Raw genomic sequence first — 24,998 nt, 5'->3', positions numbered from 1 at the left:
GCTTGAAGAGTCTGTTTGACACAGTAAACGTTGACTGAGCACCTGGCAGGTGTCAGGCCCCAGGCTGTGTGCAGAGTGGGTAGGGGTGGGGCATGCGCCGGACACAGTGTGAGCATGCTGAATGAACAAACGTTGCTGCCTTGACTCAGTGGGAAGAAGAGGATAAGTGTGGACTTAGAGGGCTGAGCCAAGGCATGAGCATCATGAAATAGTAGTCCTGTTTTGAAATCATCCAGCCCATTCCGCTCATGTAATAGACGTAAAAGCAGAGCCTCAGAGAGGTTAAATGATTTACCTAAGGTCACACAGCAAGCCACAGACCAGCCAAGTTCATTTGTTGGTTAGTTCAGTGAATGGCCCCTGAGCCCCTACCCTCAAGGAGCTGGCCTCTAACAGGGAGACATTTTGTCAACAGAAAGTTCTGGTGTGGGGCAGTACATGATATGGCGAGGGGCTTGTGTGCGGCTGGGTGTGGTTCAGGAAGTCTTCCTGGAGGAGGTGCTGCTCAAGCTGAGTTTTGAAAAGACCAGCAGGAGTCAGCAAGGGGGAAGGGAGGAGGGGCATTGCATGTGGCAGGAGGGGTGTCACAGCCTGTGAGGGGAGAGCAAGTACAAAGGAGGAGAGGCAGCAGGCTTCAGCTTGGCCTAGAATCCTCTGGAGGAGCAATCGAGGGTGTCATTCTGGCACCTCCATCGTTTCTCTGGAAACCCCCTTACTTCCCCTTGGCTGTCTCCCCCACTGGACAGACCTGGGAGTCCAGAGACCTGGTTTCTAGGCCCGGCCCCAGCACCTGCCAATGGAAGGTCTGCCAGTCCTGGCGGAGGCGCCACATACACAGGTCCTGCTGGGCACCCGGGGGTGGAGGCAGAAGTGCCCAAGGCCACCCTCAGGAGCTTATGGTGGAGGCAGACACGCCCCCCTGCCCCCCTGACCCCAGGTGGATGCAGAGTGCTGAGTGCAGCGACCAAGGCACCAGGGTGAAAAGGCTTCCCGGGGACGGGTGAGGCTGGGCTGGACAGGCAGACAGGGTGGGCTCCCAGGCAGAGGCAACAAACATCCTGTGCAAAGGTCCAGTGGCATGAAACCAACAGCACGGCCCCTTCCCACACCATGCTCCCTCCCACCCTGGCCCTCAGCTTCCTCTTGTAGGAAACGAGGGTCCTGTGATGCCTCTGAATCCCCCCAGTGCCAGCAGTGCTGTGCGTGTGCTCTGACCCTGCAGGGACAAGGTCTGAGGCCGGGATGACAATGTGTGGCGAGGACCAGGCTGGACGCAGAGCCACGGGAGCAGCGGAGGGGCCTGCCCGGGTGGCAGGAGTTTTTGCTTTATTTAGAAAGGCTTGAGAGAAGATGAAAAATGAGAGACTGAAAAGGTACAGACTTTGCTCAGGGACAGAGGGTCATTTTAAATTCTCTGCCATTCTCAGAAAGATGTCTTTGCATAATGCTACCAGCCAGCAGGCGTAGTTTCCGTTTTTTCCTCCCCTTTTTCTCCCTGGTTTATCTTCAGTCGTCTGAAGTGCTTGTCCAAAAAGAGAAGCTTGAAGGCGGAGAACTTAATAGAGCTTTGTCTCCGGCGGGCAAGGGTTCCCTGTGCAAAGAGCGGGCCGCTCCCGTTGGGAAGGAAAGGGAACCCAGGTCCCAGGGCCCACGCCACCGCCATCCACAGCGTGCCCTGGGCATGTGGGCTGTGCATGGGGTCCCAGCGCTCCCTGCAGAAAGGGGAGAGCGTGCTTACATGACCTCCGGGGCCTGTCAGTGTCACAGCCAAGTGCTGTAACAAACAGCTCCCTGAGGACATACCAACCTTACATATGCGGCCTCCCCGTACATGGCCCCACCCACCCCATGGCTCTGACCTCCCCGTGGCCCCACCCATCTGGTGGCTCTGCCCTCCTCTGCTCAGTTCCTTAACTTCTGGTTTCTGTCCGGAGATGGGAGATGGGGGATGGTAGGAGGGATATTTTTGTGGGCCCGCTTTGGGTGTGTCATTTTCCCCCTTACTTTCCACTGGTCAGGGCTCAGCCCTGTGTTTGTACCTCGCTGCCCAGGAGGCTGCAATCTGGCTGTGTGCCCAGGAGGAAAGGAGATGGTTTGGTGAACACCCAGCCAGCCTCTGCCTCCAGAACTTTCTCACATTCGAGTGTTCTGTGAGGGGGAGCAGGGAAGGCCTCCTGGTGGAGGGGGCATGTGAGCAGGGCCTTGAGAGGAAGAGCTGGGGGTGAGCCAGGGAGAAGACAGGAGCCCAGCACAGAGGCAGGGTGGACGCAGAGGACAGCAAATGCCACATCAGCGCAGAGCCCTCAGGCGAGGGCGTGCCTGGCTCTGGAGCCAGGGAGGCCCGGGTTCCAGTGCTGGCTCTGCCTCATCCTTAGTCTCTGTAAACTGAAACAGGCTTGTCGGCTGTGCTCTCAGCTGCTGCCTGTGGTCCCTTATCACAGCCGCTCGTGTTTGTCAGGCATTTTCTGTCTGTCCAAGCTTGGAGCTCAGCCCTCTCCCGGGCACATCTTCCCTCTCGCTTCCTCATTCAGACGAGGAAGCAGAACCCCTGGCTTCTGAAGGGGCTCACTCTGGCCCTTGGCTAGGCGCCTGGGCTCAGCCACTCTATCCGCGCGGCCCGAGAACCCTGGCCTGGTGGTCCTGGAGGGCGACGGTGGGCTGGGAGACCCCGACTCAGTGTGTGGTGTTGACCATGTGTGCCTCTTCCCATTGTTGAAGGCAGGGGTTCACCGTGGTCCACGGGCAGCCACAGCCACACCAGGACGCAGCCCAGAGACCTGCCTGCTGGAGCAGCCCTCGCTGCCCTCCGGAGTACACCCCGCACCTCCCCTGGGCTCCGCTCCACAAGACCCCTCTGGCTGGACCTGCCAGGGCTGGCTCACGGGCAGCCATGCTAGGAAAGCTGGAGAGCATCTCCACGAGAGGACTCCAGGCTGCGCGGGTCTCCTCTCCAACTCGCCTTAATTTTAATTTAATTCCCTTTAATCTTTAATGAAAAGTTGTAAAAGTAAATTATTTACCCAAGAGAGCCAAACGGCTCCTCAGGAGCTGTTCTCGACTTGAGGGTAATTACATGTGTGGGTCTTGCACATTCTCCCTGGATGCTGAGGAAGAGGCATTCTGGTTTATGAACTAATTAGCTACCTCAATAACTGTTAAAAACACTTGCCATTTGGTGGATTAAGAGCAAAGCTCTGGGCTCACATGGTGCACACCCTGATGATTACCAAGGGGTAGAAGGAGCCTGTCCTGGTCCTGGGACCTGTGAGAACCTGGGGACGGAGCTGAGCCCTCTGAAATCAGCCCTATGGTTCTGGGGTGGAGGGAGCCAGCCCTTCTCCCTGCCTGTCACCTGTCTGAGCCAGCACACACCACAGGAAGACCCCTTTCCTGGAGTGCTAGGGGCTCAAAAGGTGGGGGAAGGGTGATAGGGAGGAGTGAGGGGGTCTGTGTGGTTGCTCGTCCACCTCCCCGGGCTGTGCACTGCCTCTTTGCATTAAGACCCTTGCCCAGAACATCGTTACCCCCACCTCCTGGGCATTATCCGTGCTTCTCACCTCTGTTCCAAAATCTTTCTGCATATACAGTGAAGTAGCAAAGTAAAATTTAAAACAACTGGGCTAAGGGAAACCACATTTGGCATAGTTGGTCAAGACTTGGAGAAACGGATATGTAGGAGAGGCTCGGGGGTGTGTGTGTGTGTGCAAATGTCAGGGCTGGGGGACTAAAATATGGTTACTGAGCACCAATGTAATGCTCTAAATTGGTATACCTTTGGCTCTGAGCTTCCTAACAGCCAAAGAGAAAAGTTCAGTTCCTTGGCTCTCATTGGTAAAGAGGGAAAACTTCCCGGGTTGGCTGAGTACCTAGCAACCAGCTGTGTTGGCATTAGAGGAAGTTCACCAGTTTTTACTGGGTAATTGGAAATTACAGGGTTTCATACTAGATCTGCCTGTTGTTCTCCCAGAGGACAGCTGGCCAGCTGTGGTCAAGGAGGAGGGTGAAGCCAGACCAACAGCTGGGGACCCTTTGCCTGAGCTCTCATCTCACACACTCAACTTGGCTATTTTTTTTTTCCACTTGAACTTTGGCTTTATCTAAAGAGTGACAAAGCTCCTTGATTAATTCCCCAGCCAAGCTTGCCTGAATCAAATCCGACTCTAAAATTTAGGCCCACCCAAGATTTCCATCAACTGTGTGTCTTGTGAAATTTAAAATTTAAATGTGCTTTAGCTGCAACAGGCCTGGCGGAGCCTTGAAAACCTGACTCGCTCCGGCTGTCCCTAGGTCTTCCCCTCATTAAGGCCTACGGCATCGTTCTTAAGTCTTTAAAACTTTTTATCCCAAATTTGACATCAGCCCCTGAAGTCTACTTAGCCATTCCATTTCTTACACTCACCAAAGGCAAGGAGAGTGAAGCTGTGGCGCGAGTTTAGGAGGATGTCCTCGCCAGGGGTTTGAGCTCTGGAGGAAAAATAAACCTTCCACGGCCCGGCCGTGGGAGCCTGTGGTACGGAAGAAATGAGCAGATTGTTGGATCAGTCACTGGAACAAGAAACCCACAGGTCATTGCTCTTTGCTACTGAAAAGTGATTTGCATGTGACCCTGGGGCCTGCTCATATTTTCATATTTTCGGTGTTCAAGCACTCGGAGCCATGCTGTGCGGGCTCCTCCTGGGGGCTTATCCCAGAATCTGGGCCCTGACTCTCTCTGATGGCCTTGGACTTGCCTGGCCTCACACGAAGGGATCCCACGGTAAGCCCCAGCCCTCTGCCCGGCCTCAGGCTCCAGAAGGAGTGGGGGCTTGGGCTTGGGATTCTGGAAGGTTCTGATGGCTATGGATGGAGTGAGTAATGAAGACTGCACAAAGGGGCCTTCCAAACTCCTGTCCCAGGCCGGCGGAGGCACATGTCCAGCCTGTGGGGCAGTGAGGGCCACAGCAGCATGACCAGGCATGGTTAAATCAGAGGAATGCAAATCGAAACCATGAGGTGCCACTTCACCTGCACCAGGATGGCTAATCAAGACGACAGACACCGACGAGTGTCGGGGAGGAGGCGGAGGAATCAGAATGCTCATGTCCTGCTGGGGGGGACATGCAGTGGTGCAGCTGCTTTGGCAAACAGCCTGGCAGTTCCTGAAAAGGTTAAACCTAGAGTCACCATCTGACCCAGCAATTCCACTCCAACATACGTGCCTTAGAGAAACGAAAACCTATGTCCCCACAGAAACGTGTCCACAGCTGTTCACAGGAGCAGTCTCATAATAGACACAGCTGGAAACACCCAAATGTCTGTCAACAGATGAACGGATAAACAAATGTGGTATGTCCCCATGATGAAATGTTATTCCGTCATGAAAAGGAGTGAAGCGCTGACGCATGCTACAGCATGAATGAACCGCGACCACAAGTGGAAGAAGCCAGGCACAAAAGACCACATACATGTGATTATTCATCGACAGTCCAGAACAGGGAAATCTCTGGAGCCGGAACATCGATTAGGGGTTGTTTAGCGCTGGGGGAACGGGAGAGAGGAGGGCGATGGGTAAAGGGCATGCAGCTGCTTTTTGAGATGATGAAAAAGTTCTCAAATTGCCTGTGGAGATGTTGCACATATCTGAGAATGTATTAAAAACATTGAATTGTACACTTGAAACGAGCAAACTGTAAGGCTTTGAGCTGTATCTCAATGAAGCTGTTTTTAAGAAGAGAACACAGACTCTGGAGCCCAGGGTTCCAGTGGGCGCTCAGCACTGACCGCTGTGCCCCCAGGCCAGCTGCTGAGCCTCCCCGCACGGCGACACGCTCGTCTGTCAAGTGGGGCAGAGCAGTGCCGGCCTAATGGGGCTGTTTGCAGGACTGAACGAGGTGGTACCTGTGGGGCCCTTGGAACAGTGGCTGAGATGCAGCAGGAGCTGCAGAAATCGGGCACTCTTGTCACCAACGAGAACAATGGCGGTGGGAAGTGCTGTGTGCTGAGCATGCTGGAGAGAGTCGGGGAGGCCGGGGAATAGCGGGGCCGGGTCCGGACAAGCCCCTCCCACCATGCTCTCCACCTTCTCCTGGGCTCATTCGGATCATGGAAACTTCTGGAGGGAAATGTGTGTCGTAGATTGGCAGATACTGAGGACTGTGCCATTTCCAAGGCGCCAAAAAAGGCCACCTCCCCACTGGCACCTCTTGTGAACCCGAGCAGAGAGCAGTAGAGGCAGGTTTCGCAGAGCCCAGGCAGGGCCCATACTAGCCCCGCATAAGCCCTGCAGGAGCCTGCGTGGGGAGCAGAGCTGCTCCAGCCCCACGGGGCAGGTGGGGCCACGTAAGACTCGTCTTACCTCCTGGTGGAGCCCTGGGCCAGCCCAGCCTCCCCGCCAAGGGGGTGCACATCTCCCCATCTTTAGCTCTCTCACCCTGAGTCCCCCACCCCACAGTAGCCGCCCTTGGCCCAAACGCAGGCTGGCACGGCCGCCTCCTTTCCCCTCGCACCTCGCCAGAGTGGGCCCCGCAGGGCCCTTCCCTCATCTCGGCTTCTATTTATAGCATGTGTTCCTGCCAGAGCCTGTAGACGTGCCGTGGCATAAACGTGGCAGCGGTTTCAGGAGGAATTCTGGGCCAGACAAGATTAAGTCCGTGACTCTGGCTGGTATTAAAAGGGAAGGAAAGCAGGGCCGGGGGCGGGAGGGGGAAGATGGACCGTGGCCCGATTTAATGCTTTGAGGGAGAGACTAATCCGCTCCCAGGAGATTTCTTACAACTCGAGACTCTCCTGCAGAAATAAACTCCTCCACGGGAGGAAGCTGGGTCTGCGTGCGAGGCGGCGACCCAGAGCCAGGAGGTGGGAGGTTGGTCCTCACGTCCTCTCTGCGGGGACTTGAGGGCTGTGGGCCAGTCCTCTGAGTTACAGATGGAGGGACGGGGGCCCGAAGGGGGCAGAACACGGCTGTGATTCAAGTCCAGGCACCCCAGCCCCAAAGCCCACTCATTCACTCATTCATTCTTTCAACAAACGTGAAATAGGAGTGTCTACCTGGCCTGGGTACTGGGGACACGGGCAAGTGCCAGTTCTCCTGGAGCTTCCCGGGAAGGAGGGACACAGATCGTTCAATAGACGGGGAAACAAGAGAACTTTAGATAAGATGTTGAGGCCGTGGGCAAATGGAGAGTGTGGACGAGGGACAGGAAGGCTCTTCTCTGTGTGGTCAGGGACGGCCTCTCTGCGGCAGGGCCACAGTGGTGAGAACAGCAGGTGCAAAGCCCCTGGGGCAGGGATGAGCTGGGCGTGCTGGAGGAACAGGGAGGCGGCAGTATGTCAGGGTGCAGGGAGTGGAGGGGAACCCGGCTCAGGACCCTGGAGACCAGGGCCAGGGGCTGTAACTTGATCGAAACTCCCTTTTATTCTGAGTGTAAAGAGAAGCCATGGGCCGGGCAAAGGACAAGCAAGGAAGTGACAAGATGGAACAGCATCTTTGCACCGCTGCTCTGGCTGTTGTGTGGGAAGTGTGGAGGCAGGGGGCCCCGCTAGGAAGCTGGCCTGGGCTGGGGTAGGGCCAGTGGGGCGGAGAAGGGAACGGCCTGTCTGACTGCCGGGCGTGCCGATGGGCTGGGTGTGGGTGCCCAGGTGGGGCGGCCTCTGTGTGACCTCCAGGTGCGAGGCTGGGCCCCTGTGGGCTGGGCCTGCTGTGGTGTGGCAAGAACTGGGGAGGAGGGGTTTGAGGGCGAAAGTAGAAGAGCTTCGTTTCAGCCAAGTTAAGGGTGAGACCCCCTTAGACACCCCGGCCGAGATGTCGGGGTTGCCCAGAGGAGCCTGCACCCGGCGCGGGGCATCTCTGAGGCCCCAAGCACCTCGTGCCCCCCAGAGCTGCTTGAGGGCAGGGCAACGTCCTGGGTGCTCAGTGGATGCTCGCAGATGATGAGTGCTGTGGTCTCAGCCTGGGACCGCAGGATGTCAGAGGCTGGAGCCTGAGGGCGGGCACAAAGGAACCTTCAAGAGAGAGCACTTTTCACAGAGGATTTGACAGTTGCCAACTTTCCAGATGAGGAAACCGAGGCTCGGTGATGAGGCAGGGTCCAGACCACGCCCGTCTCACTGCAGGCCAGGCTCTGCCCACCGCCCGGGCTGGGTCTCCTCTCGGGGCCTGGGAGGTGGCGCTGTGCCGAGTTTCCCGGGCGCCTCTGTGTTGGGTTCCTCAGCTGCTCTAACAAGCGAGCGCAAACACGGTGGCTTAGAACAACCCAGCCTATGACCTCACAGCTCTGGAGGCCAGAGTCTTGAGTGGCAGAGGCCGCATTCCTCCCAGGGGCCAGGAGAAACCCCGTTTCCTGCCATCTCAGCTCTGAAGGCGCTCGCACCCTTGGCCCCGTCCTCTGTCTTCAAAGCCAGCAGCACAGCCCCTTCCAGCCCCCCTGCTTCTGTGGTCCCGTGGCCTTCCTGGATCTCTCTTCTGCGCCCCCCCCATCCCTTACGAGGACCTTTGTGATGACGTCAGGCCCACTCGGATACTCCAGCGTCGTCTCCCCGTCCTGAGGTCCGTAACTTCGTCACACCTGTGCAGTCCCTTCTACCTCATGAGGGGACGTGTTCCGTGGGTTCCAGGGTTAGGACATTGACATCTTTGGGGGTGTTTTCTGTCTACCACACCACCCTCTCTGGTGGTAAGGCAAACTGGGGTTCCAGAAGTGTTTCAGGGGCACGCTTTGACCTTCACAGGACGGGCATTCTATCTCCCGCCCACCACTCCCTGAGCGGCCCCCAGGTCGAGGTCCTCTGTGCACGGCTCCACCGGCACCTGTTGTTGGCTCAGGGGAGCAGCTCAAAGGGAGGAAGGACAGGTGGGCCACTTCATGGGGTCCTCGGATTGCCCTCTGGGGTTCAGGAGATGGGATTCCAGCTTGGGACCCCCCTTTCACTCCCCCTCCCCAGGCACCTCTTCCCTGAGCCTGGGACGTTCCAGGTCTCAGCAGCGTGGCCCACCTGCAGGCTCCGTGTGGCCCCAGAGAGGCTGAAAGGCCTTGTCTCTGCTGTGTCTCCTCTCCATGGCGTCCAGCCCCTCGCTCTCGAAGCCTCATTTCCCCGCTCAGCATTCACAGCCATCCTGGCTGGTGAGGAAGGGCCCTGGAGGAGTTGTATAGATGCAGGGTCCCTACCGGTGGCGGGGACTAGAGCTGGTGTCAGGGACCTGCCCCGCCCTGTGGATATTCCACTCCCCACGGAGGGTGGAAGCCGGGAGATGGGCCTATGATCAGGCCTCCCCTGCTGACGCCCTGTGCACCGCCCCCCACTCTCCTTACATGTTTCCAGTTCTCCCAAAACCCTGTGAACTGGGGGCTACTGTCATCCCATCTAAAGGTGAGGAAACAGGCTCAGAGAGGGCAAGGGGTGGTGAGTCAGGGAGAAATGATTCAAACGGCAGGAATCCCCACTCAGCCCCAGCCTGGAGATGGGGAGGGGGCGGTCACCACCACCAGGAGATTGGGGGTGACAGAGGCCAGCCTGGAGGCCAAGGGGAAAAACTAGAGCCCACACACTGGGTCATCAGACCTGGAGCTTCTGTGAGGTTCCTGATGAGCCCCAACCCGCACCCCAGGGGAGGCCGCCTGGGTGCTTGTGAGGCATAGCTGAGGGGGGGACCTGCCTGCTGCACGGGACACACTCATGGACTGGCGTCCACACCCATCTCCCTGGGGGCTGGCTGGTCAGTTGGCTGAGGACGCAGAGAGGGTGCTAGCCCACCATCTCACGGGGTCCATGGTCTGGTGCCTGCCCTGCTGTGATGGAGCAGACGAGGCACCCGCCTTCCCCATCTGAGGGTGGAGGGGCTGCCCCAGGATCATGGACAGAAACTCGAGCTGGGAAGCCCAGACGTGGAGCTGAGCCCTTCGTGTGGTGGGGCAGGCTGAACTCCCAGCCGGGCCCGAGATTTAACACGCGGTTCTTATTCCTCCAGGCAATTTAGAAACTGTTCCGAAACAGCTTGCCTCTGAGAGATTTTTAATGATTTCTTCCTCGCTCCTTCCTAGTAGGTTCTGTGAGTCACTGGTGGCCAGCCCAGGCTTCTCCCTAGAGCCTTGCTCAGCGGGGCTGCCGTGTGAGAATGGCACCGTCCTCCCCGGCATGGGACACAGCTGCCCTGGTCCAGGGTCAGAGAAGCGAATTAATTACAGCAAGGGATGCGCTAGGGCATTAGTGGCGACAGACCCCCCTGAGCACAGCCATCATCATCATCATCGACACGATTATCATTAGAGTCGTTTCCACCACGTTTCTTAAACAGCACCCGGGGGTCCCACGAGTGGCCAGCCAGCCTTCAATTCAGGAAGCATGTCATGCCCCTGGAGAAAGCCAGGCCTCAGCTCTGCCCTGCTGTCTCCCTCCAGCACTGTGGGGAGGTTGGGGTGTGATGGGAGGTTTGGTGCCCTCAGACCTGGACCTGAGGTGCTGGAGCCACAGGGAGAAGGAAACAGCTGCTTGTGGGGCACAGACAATCTTTAATGTGGCGGCCAGTTACTGTGGGCGCCAGGCACTGGGGTAGTGTGACCAACTGTCCCAGTTTGCTGGCACTGAGGGCGTCCTGGGATGCGGGACTTTGAGTACTAAAACCTGGAGCATCCCAGCAGACCGACAGTTGGTCACCCTGGGGACAGCAGGGAGCAAGACAGGTGGATCCCGCCCCTCTAGAGGGTGCCCCCTTCTCCCGGGGAATGCCGGCAAGGGAGCAAGTGGTCACATTGTGAGTGAGAGCCAGCCCCCGGGGCCGTGAGGGCAGCCTCACCCCAGAGCAGGGCAGGAACCTTGGCTGGGTCCTCTGTCCCCTCCCTGGGCCTCACCCTACCCACCCACCCCCCAGCCTGTGGAGCCGGGATCAGTGTCCCAGTTTTGCAGACGTGGTGAAGGGGACTCAGGTTGCAAAGGGCCTCCCCCAGGATGAAGAGTCGGGGCAAAGCTGAGACCCCAGCCTAGCCTCCTGTTGAGCCAGGGGCTGGCTCCGTCCACGCCCCCTGCCACCCTGGCCTGACCTTGAGACCACAAGTACCCCCTCCTTCTAGAGAGAGTGCCAAGGAAAGATTCTCACCAGGAGCTGTGTTCACGGTCTCGTCTCCCCCTTCGCATTGCCCTGGAGGGCCAGGCAGAGCTGGGGGCCAGGGAAGGGTTAAAAAGGGCACTGCCAGGCAGGCTGGGGGCAGCTCTGCAGAAGAGCCAGAGGCCAGTCCTCAGCTGCCCTAGCAGCCGTGCAATTCTCTACAAGGGAAAAAAGAACAGAGACGTAATGAGCCAGCTACCCTTCACTGATTTGCACATAATCATATCTTTCCCTTAATGGAACCAGCAGCCGTGGCGCCCTGACACCTGCTCTCTCCGTTCTCCCATTTGATTCGAGAGGTTCAGACTACGCCTGGCTGGGTTCACTGTTCAGCAAACATTACTGAGGCCCACCTGAGCGGGGAGAGGGACTTCAGACTGACTGGCACTGTCATCATCCCCACTTCTCAGACAGGAAACAGAGCCCCCAGACGGAAGCCACCGTCCTGCCAGCTCTGGACCTCAAGAAGCAAGTCCCTCAGATGTTTGCCGTTTGCTGGGATGGGGGCAGGGATGATGCTGGGATGAGGACCCTCTAGAGAGACGTTTCCAGAACCAGAACTCACACCTCTCACACACTGTGGCCCACAGGGCCGTGCAGCACACGGTTATGTTATCTCATTACACTGTTAGTGGTGGTATCAGCTCCATTTTACAGAAGAGGAAGCTGAGGCTCAGGAGAGTGGTGATGTGCCTCAGGTCACACAAATAGAAAAGGCCAGGCTTAGGTCCCTCAAATCCCTGCTTTTACTGCATCCTCCGCTTTGGGATGTGCAAGGACACCTGAGCTGAGTTTCAGCTCCTGTGCAAAACAGAGCAGCCAGGAGGAACAAGAGCCAGTCTCTGTGCCCACCTGCTGTGTGTCAGGCACCCTGGGAAGTGCTTTATGTGTGTGGCGGATAAGCGGGTGGAGACCCGGCACCCTCAAGGTCATCCCAGCCTGGCCAGACTTGGCTCAGGTGTCCTTGCACATCCCAAAGTGTAGGATGCAGTAAAAGCAGGGATTTGAGGGCAAATCATGGCCTTAAAAACATATGTTGGGAAAGAGAAAGGTGTCCTCTCCTCCAGGAAGCCCACTCTGATGCCATCCTATATCTACATTGAGTGAAGGGCCTCTCCTCTGGGCCCCATAGGAGGCACCCCTCCACACACACCTTTACTCTGTCACTGCAGCGTCAGCATGGCTGGACTCTTGCTTACCTCTCTTTGTTTCACTGGATCGTGAACTGTCTCAACATTAGGACTTGTGCATCTCTGTGCTTCTCATCACCTTGGCCACAGGTGCTAGCAGGGGTTGAGGGGCATGGCGGTGAATGTTGGAATGAATGATTGCCAGCCAGTGATCTCTGCAGCCTCTCCCAGCTCCCACACAACCCTCCCCAGTGGAGGCTCTGCCCCTAGATGGGGTGGGAGCTGGTCTGGCCAGATGTGCACCGGGGTGGGGTTGGAGCATGGGGTGGCTTCTCCACCTGGGGAAGGTAGGGACAGCACAAGGCGCAGGCCCTGGAGCCTTCCTGGAGGGCAGTCTGCCCTGGTATCAGCCACTCTCAGAAATCTTTTTACTTTTGTCCCAATAATTCCATTCCTGAGAGGGTATCCTAGGAATCCAGACAGAGCTCGATATAAAAAGTGTACATCAGAGGTATTTATATACTGAAAAAGTGGACACAATCTAAGAAGGGTTGAGTCAATAAATTATAATTTATTCCTTTAATGGAAACTTCTGCAGACTTTGAAAACGTCCTCACAAAAACGTCCACACGTAGGACATGCGTATGTTCTCAGGGTCCCAGAGAGCAGAACGCAAAACCATGCGTCAGCTCCCACAGCCACATTAGTAAATAAAGATGGAGAAAGATGAGGAAATATTTGCCATAATGCTAAGAGTGGTTGCTGGGGGAGGGGGCTAGAATTATGTAGGATTTTTTAAAAAATTATTTTTACTTCTATAAACTTTCCAAATTTTTTTATAATGTGTTATAACAGTTTATGGCTTTAAAGAAACAAAATGTCGGGAGAGGCTTGACCTCAGAAGGCTTCCCCGGAAAAGTGGGCTTGGTGGGGAACTTGGCGGGTGGTCCTCTGACCTGCAGCTACCCCCCAGCCCACCCCCTAGCTTCCCGCACAGCCCAGGGCGCTGGGTGCTCTTGCCCCCGGCCTCTCCCCGTCTCTCGTTCCCAATATGTTCTCTCTCTGCACACGACACTCTCACACACACTCAGCCCAGCCCTGGATTTGCTCCGGCAGCGTCAGCTGAAGAGATGCACACTGACCACGTCCGCGTCCAGGGCTGCCGTAACAAATGACCACAGACGGGGACCCTTAAGACAACAGGAATTTACTCTCTCGGTTCTGAAGGCCAGAAGTCCAAGTTCAAGGTGTCGGCAGGGCTGTGCTCCCTCCGGAGGCGCTGGGGGAGGATCCTTCCTGCCTCTTCCAGCTTCCTGGGCTGTGTCTGCATCGCTCCAACCCTGCCTCTATCTTCACGTGGGCTCTCCTCTGAGTCTGTTTTCTCCTCTTCTGCCTCTTTCAAGGACATTCGTCACTCCCAAATCCGAGGCTGTGCCTCCCACCCGTGCCTCCAAGCAGGTCCCCAGACCACCCCCCCCCCGCCCGCCATCCTGCTGGGATGTTCTGGTGGTCTGAGGAGTGGGAGTCATGGCACAGCCCTTTCCAGTCTGCCTGCCCCCAGGCTCCCCTGGCCCCGCTCCCCCCTTATTCCCTGCCTGAAAGGCTCTCATCCTCTCCATGATGCCCAGACCTTTCCCCAGCTAGTGTCCTGCCACCTTCACAGTGCCCCCAGGGTGGCCCCAGCCCTCACTGGGGCAATCTGGGCAGGTCATTCTGCACGTGACTCAATAGGAGTATGTGTGGCAGGGGCCCAGCCAGGTGCCTGCTGGCTCGTCGACCTGGACCTGGTGCACGGCCCCTTCCACGTTCCCTCCCCCTCCTCCTCCAGTTGCTGAGTCTCTCACCTGGCTTTCCTCCACCTGCAGGAGCCCCTGGGGGCCATGGGCAGAGCTCAGCCCTTCCAGACAGGAGCATCTAGGAGGTCCTCCGGGCTCCCAAATGACCTTGGGGCCCCTGTGGCCTCGCTGGTGTGGCACAGACCCTCTGGGTTACAGCTCTGGCCCCTGCGCCAGTCCCTGCCAGCCTGCACATCAGAAGAGCGGGGACTGGGCCACATATCTGTGTCCCAGCACCCAGCCTGGCAGATGGGGCGGCAGCCTTGGTGGGTGAAGGAAAAGGAGTGAATGAATGAATGAATGAATGAACAGGCAGTGGATGGATTGGTCGGGGGCCAGCTAGGTGGTACCCCTGACAGTCTCTGTCCCATGTCCCTTGCAGATGTGCTGGTGGACGGACAGCCTTGTGACTGCGAGGCGGCAGCCTGCCGCGTAGGCGACCCCGTCCGCCTGGAGGTGCGACTGACCAACCGGAGCCCACGCAGCGTGGGGCCCTTCGCCCTCACCGTGGTCCCCTTCCAGGACCACCAGAACGGCGTGCACAACTATGACCTGCACAACGCTGTCTCCTTCGTGGGCTCCAGCACCTTCTACCTCGACGCGGTACGTGGTCTGGGAGCGCCCCACCACCCCCACTCCTCCCCCAGGCGGTGGACCTAGGGGTGGGCAGACACTGGGGCTTCTCTGGGTGGACCGTCGTCTACTCGACTCGTGGAGAGACCTCAGACAAGTGCGTTTCTCTGTATCCGAGGCCTGGGAGGGAAACCAGGATGTTGAGGCCACCCCCTGAAGGTTGCTGAGAAGATAAGGTGAGCGGAGGGGGCCTAGGAAGGCCTTAGATCCCGCTGTGTTGCTATGGCAGTCGCCCCGCCCCATGCGGTCAGCTCCTCCCTGCCCAGCGGTGACTGCAGTGCGTCCCAGAGGGACTGATAAAGTCACAGCGCTCGCCCTGGCCCCCTCCTCCAGCCTCGCATGGCACTGCCCTCACGCTCCACTCACCTGCTGAAATGGTGCCTTCACCCCAGCTGCTCCCCACACTACCTGAACCCTGAGGCGGCCCAGGGAGGGAAGTGCTGTGAGCTGTGTCCAAAGACGGAAGCTGAGGCTCAAAGAGGGGCAGCAACTTGCTGAGGCAGCACAGCAGGGAAGCCCTGGAGGGGGCATGGGAGCAAGGCCTGGGGCCCCCCCCCCGCCCTCCGTTGCCCCCATGTCCAGGCAGGGTCAGGGGTCTCCGGGTGGCTTTTTTGGCCTGGACTGACGCCTCTTCCCCTTCCCCCTCAGGTGCAGCCGTTGGGCCAGTCAGCCTGCCTGGGGGCCCTCCTCTTCCTCTACACGGGCGACTTCTTCCTCCACATCCGCTTCCACGAGGACAGTAGGAGTAAGGAGCTGCCGCCGTCCTGGTTCTGCCTGCCCAGCGTGCACGTGCGTGCCCTGGAGGCACAGGCCTGAGCCCGCTCCTGCCTCCTCCTGGGTCCCTGTTCCTGCGGGAGAAGTGACTAGAGAGCCACATGGCGGGGCAAGGCCTTCCCTGCAGCTCCGTCCCCTTCTCCCAGCCCCCACCCCTCCTCCCCTTTCTCCTCCAGCATCCTTTCTGGGCTGCACAGGAGCCCCTAGACATGGCAGCCTCACCCCTTCCCATACTGTCCGCCGGGGCCCTTCTGCTGGAGCCTGGCGCTTAGGCGGACGCTGACCAAACCCCAGAGAGTGGTGCCCACTCAGCCCAGGTGGGGGTCCCTGCACCTGTTCCCGTGGCCTGGAGCTCACAGCCCAGCCAGTAGGAAGAAAGGCAAGCGTGAGGGAGGGGCACGGCCCGGGTGGGCTTGGGAGCCTCCGTCAGCCTCCTCAGCCGGCCCTTGGAATCCCCTGAGGGCTGGGTTTTCTCCCAGAGGCCCCGAGGCAGCATAGGCAGGAAAGATGGTGCCACTATTGACACCGAGAGGGGCCACCTGCCCTTGCGGACAAACGCCTGGGCCTGTGCTGGCTGTTCCAGGCCCTGGGCTGTTTCCAGGGACCGTGGCCTGTGTGTATGTGTCTCTGTGCCAGATTCTCCAATAAAGACCTGCCTCGCTCCTCTACTGGTCCACCTGCATCCATGCATCTGCTTGTCCAGTGCGGCCAGGGGCCACCCCACCCAGCCCCTCAGCCCCCAGCTCAGCCCTCATGATACACGGCTGGTGGCCAGCAGAGTCAGGCCTGCGTCTGGCTGTCCCTGGGACCCCCAGTCCCCTCTCATGCATGTGCTCTTTGAGCCTGGCCCCCCAAGCTGTCTCAGAACACTGACTCAAGCCCCCACGCCAGGGTCCTCAGCCCGCACGCCAGGGTCCTCAGCCCCCATGCCAGGGTCCTCAGCCCCCCACGCCAGGGTCCTCAGCCCCCACTCCAGGGTCCTCAGCCCCTCACACTAGGGTCCTCAGCCCCCCACCATGGCTCTGGCCATCTTGGCCTCTTGCTTTCTCCCATGAGGTCCACACAGCATCTGCGTCTTCCTCCTGTTCCATACAAATACTCAGGAAATGCTCAGGAGCACGACAGCAGGAGTCAAGGAATCTGATGAGGCCACAGCGGCCCTCGGACCAACCATGAGGGCTGGATCTCCCCTACCTCCCCTTCCCCCTCACTGCCCTCGGGGTCCCCCAGACCCCCCCCCGCCATCCCCACCGTCCCTGGAACAACCGGCTATCTGCAGCCCTCACTTCCAGTCCCGCAGCTTCACAGAGTCCCTCCTCGACCCAGCATCATCAGTCTCTCCAGCAAACATCACTCCCTGAGCAGAATTCTGGGGCCAGAGAGAGGGCAGGGGTCCCAAGGCACAGAGCAGGGTGGGGTGAAGCCAGGGGCTTCCAAGGCTCCTGGGGTCACCCTGTTTCCACGAGGCCGCCAGGCAACAGGCTCAGTGCCGACTCACGTGGGAATGGAGCAGAATGGACAGTCACGGGGCTGTGGTGGGGTCTGAGGGGCATTGGCCATGGGAACCCTGTGACTCTGGGGACAGGTGACCTTTCACAGGGTCCAGTATACCCCACTTAAAAAACATCCCGGCGGGAGCTCCTAGCTCAGGGCAGGAAGAACTTTCTGGGCCCCACCTCCCGTGGGGCTGCACCATGTCCGCTGGGTCAGCGCCTCCCTGCGCCAGGCGTGGCTGGGACAGTCTGTCCCTGCTGTGCATTCTCAACTGCTCTGGGCTCAGGGGCCAGTGCCCCCATCACAGGGTGGGGAACCGAGTCTCCAGGAGCCCGGAGCACATAGCAGGAGGCGGCTGAGCAGGATGACACTCCTGTGTGTGTGCTCCCCACTGCCCAGGTGGTGTCACCCCCGTAGACACCGGGAGTGGCCACCTTCTCCCACATGTGGCCCTCTTGATGAAGTTTACAGTCCCTTGGGGGCTCCCGGGGCCCAAGCCCAGGCCTCACCAGCCATACTGCCGCTTGTGGTTTTCAGGCTGCCTGCTGCCCAGCAGCACCCACCGGGAGGGCCAGCCTTGTCCCGTGCGGGGCTGCACCACCCAGGGAAGGGGCACCTTATTCAAATTGCACGAAGCTACCAGACAGCCTGCAGTGGCCGGTTCCCTCTGCTCCATCGGCCCCACCCTCCCAGCCTCGCTTCTCACAGAGCTCGGCCCTTCGCCCGCCCTCCCCTGCGTGGGCCGAGCTGCAGCTCCCTCCGCCCAGGGCGGGAGGAACTGTGCAGAGCCCTGGCCACGCCTGGCTTCTCAGCAGAGGCCAGCCCGGGAGGGTCCTCGGGGTGCCCCACAGCAAACCCTGAGACCGAGAGCCCGAGCACAAGAGCTCGAGTGCAAAGTGAGGGGCCAGAGGGAAAGGACCAAGCCAGCACGGCAACATCGGGCCACCGCTGCAGTGGGAATCCTGGGGGGAGCTCAGGGGACAGGGAGAACGGACACCGCGGGACCCCAGCCCCAGGGCCAGGGGGCTGGCCTGCGTACCCTCCACCCCCCAGAGTTCACTCCTGTGTGCCTGCCTGCCGCAGGCACAAGCAGACCAGCGCCCCGCACTTGGGGACGAGGGACACAGCACACGGCACTGACCCCACAGTCTCAGAAGCATGTCAGCTGCCGTGGCTTGCGACTCCTCAGGGAAAGCAACCCCAGGAGGCCTGCCCGTGGGTGGGGACCTGGGGAGGTCTTTTCAGCCCTCCCATGTGGGACATGCCAGGGCAGGAGTGTCTGTAGCAGAGATGGCCAAAGCCCTTTGCTGAGGACGCTGGAAAACCATCCATCCACGGCTCCCCCAGGACAGGGCCAGGCCTGACCCGCCCCCCATCCAGGGCGCTCCACACACACAGGTCAGATGGACAGGCCCCGTGCAGGGGCCCTTGGCCCGGGTCAAGTCCCAGGTCAGCCACTTCCCCAACTTGTCACTTGGGGTGACTTCAAAGTTAAGATTAGGCCAAGGATCTAAGCAAAGGGCTTCTAGCAATGCCCAGCACATAGTAGGTGCTCAATAAACGGCCAGTCAGCCCCTTGGGCCAGGGTCTGAGAATGCACCTTGCGTGTTCCCAGGCAGCCGGGGACTTCGGGCAGGAGGTCCCACTTGTGGTGTGTGTTCTGCACACCTGTTACACGTGAGTCACCGCAGGGGGCAGGGACCATGTGAGGCTGCTCATCACTGGCTCATGTCCAGAGACACCTTCAGAAGGAAGTCAAAGCAGTCCCCTGGCGTCATGGCTGAGCTCTGGGGGGCCCCCTGCCCAGCGCCAGGCAGGCAGTAAAGTGGAGCAACTGAAGGACAGGTCGTACCCCGCTCCCGGCCTGAGGAAGGAGCCCAGGACCCCTCCCCCTAGGTTTAACTGGACTGAACTGGATGCTGTGCTGAAAGCAGATGGGAGGCCCCTGCCCCAGCCAGGAAGTATAGGCGGGCCGGTGGGCAGGCGCACAGTGCCCATCAGTGGTTCCCGGAACACAGAGCCCGCAGTCTCAGTGGAGGCACCTAGGGAAACAAAAGGGTCTGTAGGCTGGGCCTGGGGGCAGGAGGATCAGCGAGGGCTTCCTGGAGGAGGTGGCATGGGGGTGGAGCCTGGATAGGTGAGAGGAGGAGGAACGGCTCTCCAGGAGTGTGGGAGGGCTGGGTGAAGACCTGGAGGGAGAACAAGGGGCTTGTTGGGGACACGGTTGGCCCAACGCCACTCCACTCAGCCGCTGGTGACTGGGCCCGTGCTCTGCTAAGACGGGACCAGCAAGGCGATGACCTTGTGGGGACATGGAGGACGGGGGCCAGCTCTGTTTGGAGTCAGAGAAACCTTCCCAGCCGGGGTGATGCTGAACTGGGCCTTGCTGGAGCTCACCAGGGGGAGAAGATGGAGGAAGGGTGTTCAGATAGAGGAACAGCATGTGCAAAGGCCTGGAGGCACGGGACAGACCTGAGGGGAGTGCACGTGAATAATTAATATGACAGGAAGTGCGTGGTCCCAGGACCTGAAGAGGGCAAAGCCGTCCTGTGAGATAAAGTGGGGGCACCCTGGGGCAGGTGAATGCTCCCCGAAAGGATCCCAGGAGACGAAGATGGGGACGCACATGGCAGAAGAATGAAGAAGAGGGGACCCAGGCCAGGTCTGTTTGGCTGGGTCATGGTGACTCTGCCCACTTCTCTGCCTCATGTCCTCGCGCCCCCACCCTGCCGTGTACACAACGTGCTCCAGCCCCACCAGCCTTTTCTCTCTTCTGTCGCTGAGCCTGTTTCCTCCTTGGGGCCTGGACCGCCCTCTGCCGGGATGGATGCTCTGCGCACAGACCCCACACGGCCACTTGCACTCCAGTCTCAGCTCCACGTCACCTCCCTTGAAGAGCCTTTCCTGACCGCCCTGGCTGGGTTGGTCCCAGCCCTCATGGGGGAGACGGCCCAACCTGGAATGATCTGTTTGCTCAGGCATCGTGTGCTCTGTCCTCTGCTGCAGCGCGAGCACCTGGGAAGGTGGCCGGCACCTAGAGGGCGGGGGTGAGAACTGGCTGAGAGCCGTCCTCAGCCTGGGAGGCCCCCTGGGAGCACTGCCCTGCGGACTGGGCGGAGCACGAGATGTGGAGCTCAAACAGTGCTCCAGCTCTGCTTTGCTGTGTGACCACGGGCCGGCCACTTCACTCCTCTGAGCCTCGATTTCTCATCTGTAAAATGGAGGCAATAACGCCCACCTCAGAGGGCGTTGTTGAGGATCATATCTAAAGGGCCTGGAACAGAGTGGGCATGTCTGGGTGCCCAGCAAACATTTGTTGAATGAAAGAACAAACGGAGCCATCCACTGGCTTTGAGGCAGGCTTGTCCCCGCCACCTAAGAAGTGTGTAACCTCAGCAATGTCACTTCAGCTCCCTGGGCCTCAGCGTCCTGCTCTGTAAAATGGGATCTACCCCATTTCAGCCTCCAAATCCACCCCCGTAGGAGCAGAAGAGAAGGTGCGTTTGTGAGGGTCTCCTGACCCCCAAGGTGCTCTCTGGCATCAGATGGGGCCACTCCAAGGCAGGCAGGACCCCAAATTCCACCATGTGCAAAACCAGAATAGGATGCTCTTTGCTCTGTATTTGCCTATCCGCCCCTCATCCCCCAACACACACACACTCAGTGAAGAGGCCACAGGGTGGAGGAGAGGAGGTCTGGGCACAACTGTGCCTTAGGGAATGAGGAGCCTCGAGAGAAGGAGGCCCAGGGCGGTGTCTGGGCTCTCTGTACAATCCCGAGCAAAGCCAACTGCAGGCGCCCTGTTTCACCAACAGGTGTGACCCTGAGGACCCCTACCCACCCAAATAGAAAGAGGGGATTGGAAACCAGGAGAGGGGAAAATAGGACAAAGAACTTGGTCACCCCACAGAACGCAAGACGCCTCTTCATCACAGCCTAGTTTGTCGAGAAAAGATTAGTAACAACGTAAACGACGACTAACAGGGGGCCGGATGAATTAGCTGTGGCTTATGGAAACGAGGCTAAACAGAACCAACCACGTCTACGTACATCAGCCTGGCCCCGTCCCAGAGATGTGCCGTGCAGTGAAGCAGCATGTTGCTGCATGATGGGTGCAGCCCCACCCCACTCGGGGAAACTGCCCCCAACAAAAACATTATACATTTTCTGTGCATCAAAAGTGTCAATAAAAACATGTTTAAAAGAGTGAAAGGGTACACACCTCCAAGAGGGTGTCAGGAGCCAGCCCTGATGGCCTAGTGGTTAAAGTTCAGTGCTCTCACCGCTTCGGCGGCCCGGGTTCGTTTCCTGCGTGTGGAACGACACCACCAGTTGCCATGCTGTGGCGGCAGCTCGCACAGAACTAGAAGGACCTGCAACTAGAATATAGAACTATGTACTGGGGCTTTAGGGAGGGAGAAAAGAAAGAGAGATGAAGATTGGCAACAGATGTTAGGGCAAATCTTTCCCAACGAAAAGAAAAAAAAAAGGTAAGAAAAAGGGTGTCAGAATGGGATGCAGGTTGGGAGCACTTTAGTCATGTTGCACTTTCTTTTTAAAAGTATAATAGAGAGAGAGAGATGATGGAGATGGAGATGATAGAGAGAGAGATGATGGACGTAGAGATAATAGAGATAAAGAAATAGAGATAGAGAGGGAGATGGAGATAGAGATGGTAGATAGTGAGAGAGACAAGAGAGAGATCATGGCGATAGCGATGAGAGAGAGATCGATTGAAGCTGAGGAGAGCTAAGACCCAACAGGAAAACGCTCACGTGTTTGATTCTGAGTGGTAAGTGTATGAGCAATTGTTATTCTTCTGTGATGTTTTCTATATTTTTTTAGTTTTCAAAAACAAATAAAAAAATACAACAGTTACCAAAGAAGAGACCGAATGCAGCGAGAGACGGCTTCACGGGCAGGAGGTGAAGTTGGCTTCATGGAGGAGGGCGTGTTAGAAATAACCCAGGCACCCAGAAAAATGACCTGGACGGGGCCTGTGCTCCAATGCCCCCGGCCCTTTCCCGGCTCAGAATGCTCCCCACCCTGTCCTCCAGTGGAGGAGATGAACCGAGTCAGGACAAGGACAGCCTCGAGTGTCCTGTAGGAAGCTGGAGCTCTGTTGCAGGGTGGGGGAGCAAGGATCTACGTAGAGCAGGGGTGCTGGTCGGCCTGTGCGTGGCTGAAGCATTCCGCTCACGGGCTGTGTGGGTGGGTCGGGGCTGAGGCGGGGCACACAGGAGCAGCGTCTTGGTGATGGCACAATGTCATGATTCTTCCAGGAGCTCCTGGCACCGCAGTCCTACAGCTGTGTATCTAGAAGCTCCCTCCCTCCCCAGGGCCGGAGGAGGCTGAGCCAGGAATAGACCTTGTCCTTCTCACTTCACCAGCAGAGCCCGCCTGGTGTTGTTCCCTGACATTTGCCCCTTTGGCCGGGACAGGCCTGCAAAGGCCCCACACTCACCTGGCTGTCACACTCTGTCATCTGAAATTCACGAGAAGGGCAAGGATCCACGGAAGATGTCCCAGGAGCTGAGCCCCAGCTCAGCCCCATGTCAACTCTGTGACCTCAGACAAGTCACTTAAATTGAGCCTCATTTTTTTTATCTGAATAATTGGAGACAAAAGACTTATTTTCACAGGCACTTTTATATTAATAGTTTGATTTAATCTCCTCAGCGTTCCTACACGTGACAGCAACTCCTCAATAAAGACTGGCTCCCTTCTCCCACTCGTCCCGTCGCCTCTCTGTGTTCTCCCATCCACATGTCCAGCCCTGTGCCGGGAATCTCACCATTCCTCTAGGGAGCTTACCACGTGCCCTCACCGTTCCCCGTCAGACCCCTGCTCGGGTTAATTCAGTAGGGAACATGAAGTAACATAAGGCGGATCTTTCTAACACAGATGCTCAGATAGGAACGGGATTGCCTGACAAAGGAGTGAGCTCTGTGGCTTTGTCACTAGAAGCTCTTCGCATTCAAGCAACGGCTGGGCTTGTGGATGCTCTCAAAGGATGAGGCCTCTGAGCCTGCCAGCCCAGAAACCACTGTCGTCACAACGTCTTAAGAGCCAGCCTGGCCCCAGTAAGCAGAGAAGAGAGCGAGGTGCACGTGGTCACCTGCCTCCAGGGCCTCTGAACAATGTCTTAAGAGATTAAGACAAATAATAAATAAAGATCAAAAGAGGGTGTCAACATGATGGACTAGGGGCCCAGATGAAGCCTCTTACTGAAAACAACTAAAAATGACAGTAATTATATCAAAAATGCATTTGCAAGTGCGCCCATGGGCTGGTAGAAAAGTGAGAAATACTCACCCAGTACCTGTGGGAAGGCAAAATCCAGAGAGGTTTGATGCCAACTTTGACTTTGAGGCGTTTTGCCAAAGCAAGAGCATCGTTGTTGCAGTCTTACAAAACTGGAAGGAGGAAGAAAGATCTCAGGACCCACCGGCTGGGGAAGGTAATAGGAGATGGCTCCCCATTAATGTGGGACCTCAGAGGATTACGCCCTTAGTAAAGTGTGAACTGAAAATACCCCAGACCCTACTTAGAGAGTGGAAGTAAAACTTCCCTGTGTCAACCCTTTGATTCCAACCCAAATTGGCCCCCCCATGAATCTGCAGTCCCAAGTCACTGTCCTTAAATGCCTCCCCCAAACCTCGAATCAGTCATTAATTTGAAAGTGGTCCTAGACACATAGTACCCCCCAACACATACCAGACATCTTACAGAAGGAAACACATCCTTTGTGGAGGAACCCACTTTCGTCCCAAATCTCCACGGGTTTCTACAAGGACAATGAATAATTCAGAGTTTTAAAAGAAAGAAAGTCATCAAACACACAAGGAGACAATACATCCTGTGTGAGAGCCAGAAGAAACAAAATCAGCAAACTCAGGCTTGAAAAAGAATCAGATATTGGCTTTATCAGACTTAGACTATAAAGTAAGTATGCTTAATGTGTTAACAAGAAATGAAAAAGAAGATTAAAATGGGTAAAGATCTAGAACATCATAAAATAATCAAATGGAACTCTTATAACTGAAAAATACAATTGAAATGATATACTTAGTGAGCGGGTTTAAGAACAGATTAAACCCAGCCGGAGGAGAACTAGTGAATGAAAGAAAGAGCTGAAGACGTTAAAAAAATGCAGCCCAGAAAGACCAGGAAATACGAAAGAGACTTAAGAAAACATGGAGGACAGAGGGAGAAGCTCTCACATATCTAATCAGCATTCCTGGAGGAGAGGGTAGAGAGAGCAGAGAAAAGGCAGTATTTAAAGAGGTAACGACTGAGAACATCTCAGAACTGATACAGATAAAAATCCACATATTTAAGAAGCTGGACAAATTCTAAGTAGCATAACCTTTGAAATACACAATAGATGCATCATAATATAATTTCAAAGACTAGAGGCAAAGGGATGATTTAAAAGAAGTTAGAAAGACAAGACAAATTACCTCCAAAGAAGTGGCAATTTGACTGAGAGCTGACTTCACATTAGCAAAAACAAAGTCCAGAATTCAGTGGAATAATATCTGAGAATGTGCTGAGTGACACAAGTACTTTTCAATAGGTGAAATAACAATATTTATATATAAACAAAAATAGGGTTTTCCACCACCAAAACTTCATTAAAGGAAATTCTAAAGAATGAACTCCAGGCAGAAGGAAATTGATACAAAATAGAAAATCAGAGATGCAAGAAAGAAGGAACAACAAATAAAATGGTGTATACATGAGCAAATCTAAGCAAACATTTACTGTATAAATAATCATAATTATGAATTATGGTGTTAAAACATAATAGAATTAACTTATATACAAAAATAATGAATAAATGTTAGTAAGGGGATAATTGGAATCAAAGTGTTAGAACCTTAGAAGGTGCTTTAATTTTAATTTCATAGGTTCAGGAGGAGGGTAAAGATATTGATTAACTTAGACTAAAGCTTTGGTCCTCTAATTACGGAAATTTCAATTTCTGGGGTAACCATTAAGAAAATGAGAAACAGCATGAACAGCTTCTAAAATAAATGCTTAAAAAATGGA

The 24,998-nt window shown here is 56.6% G+C and overlaps 1 protein-coding gene and 2 long non-coding RNA genes across 8 annotated transcripts in view; 1 reads left to right on the top strand and 2 right to left on the bottom strand.

The window, feature by feature from the left end:
* The window catches only part of TRAPPC9 (trafficking protein particle complex subunit 9), a 626,356-nt gene extending 610,233 nt beyond the window's left edge, over nt 1-16,123 (top strand). For all 6 annotated transcript variants that reach the window (XM_070631024.1, XM_070631026.1, XM_070631021.1 and 3 more), the window contains 2 exons: nt 14,425-14,645; nt 15,324-16,123. In XM_070631024.1, coding sequence (XP_070487125.1) covers nt 14,425-14,645; nt 15,324-15,491 — 389 coding nt within the window. In that variant the 3' untranslated portion in view covers nt 15,492-16,123. The remainder of the gene's footprint in view (nt 1-14,424; nt 14,646-15,323) is intronic.
* LOC139085174 (uncharacterized) lies at nt 12,759-14,430 on the bottom strand. The gene is made up of 2 exons (XR_011543270.1): nt 14,052-14,430; nt 12,759-13,600 (listed from the first exon to the last, which is right to left on the bottom strand). It is a non-coding gene; the product is annotated as an uncharacterized lncRNA (long non-coding RNA).
* A 1,968-nt stretch (nt 16,124-18,091) lies between the features above and the next one.
* LOC139085171 (uncharacterized) lies at nt 18,092-24,651 on the bottom strand. Its single transcript, XR_011543258.1, has 3 exons — nt 23,661-24,651; nt 23,259-23,359; nt 18,092-22,550 (listed from the first exon to the last, which is right to left on the bottom strand). It is a non-coding gene; the product is annotated as an uncharacterized lncRNA (long non-coding RNA).
* Nucleotides 24,652-24,998: the final 347 nt, after the last annotated feature.

The sequence above is a fragment of the Equus przewalskii genome, chromosome 8 (assembly GCF_037783145.1).
Source record: "Equus przewalskii isolate Varuska chromosome 8, EquPr2, whole genome shotgun sequence".
NCBI lineage: Eukaryota > Metazoa > Chordata > Mammalia > Perissodactyla > Equidae > Equus > Equus przewalskii.
The sequence above is the reverse complement of the archived record's forward strand: the minus strand, read 5'-3'. Positions and strand labels throughout refer to the sequence as shown.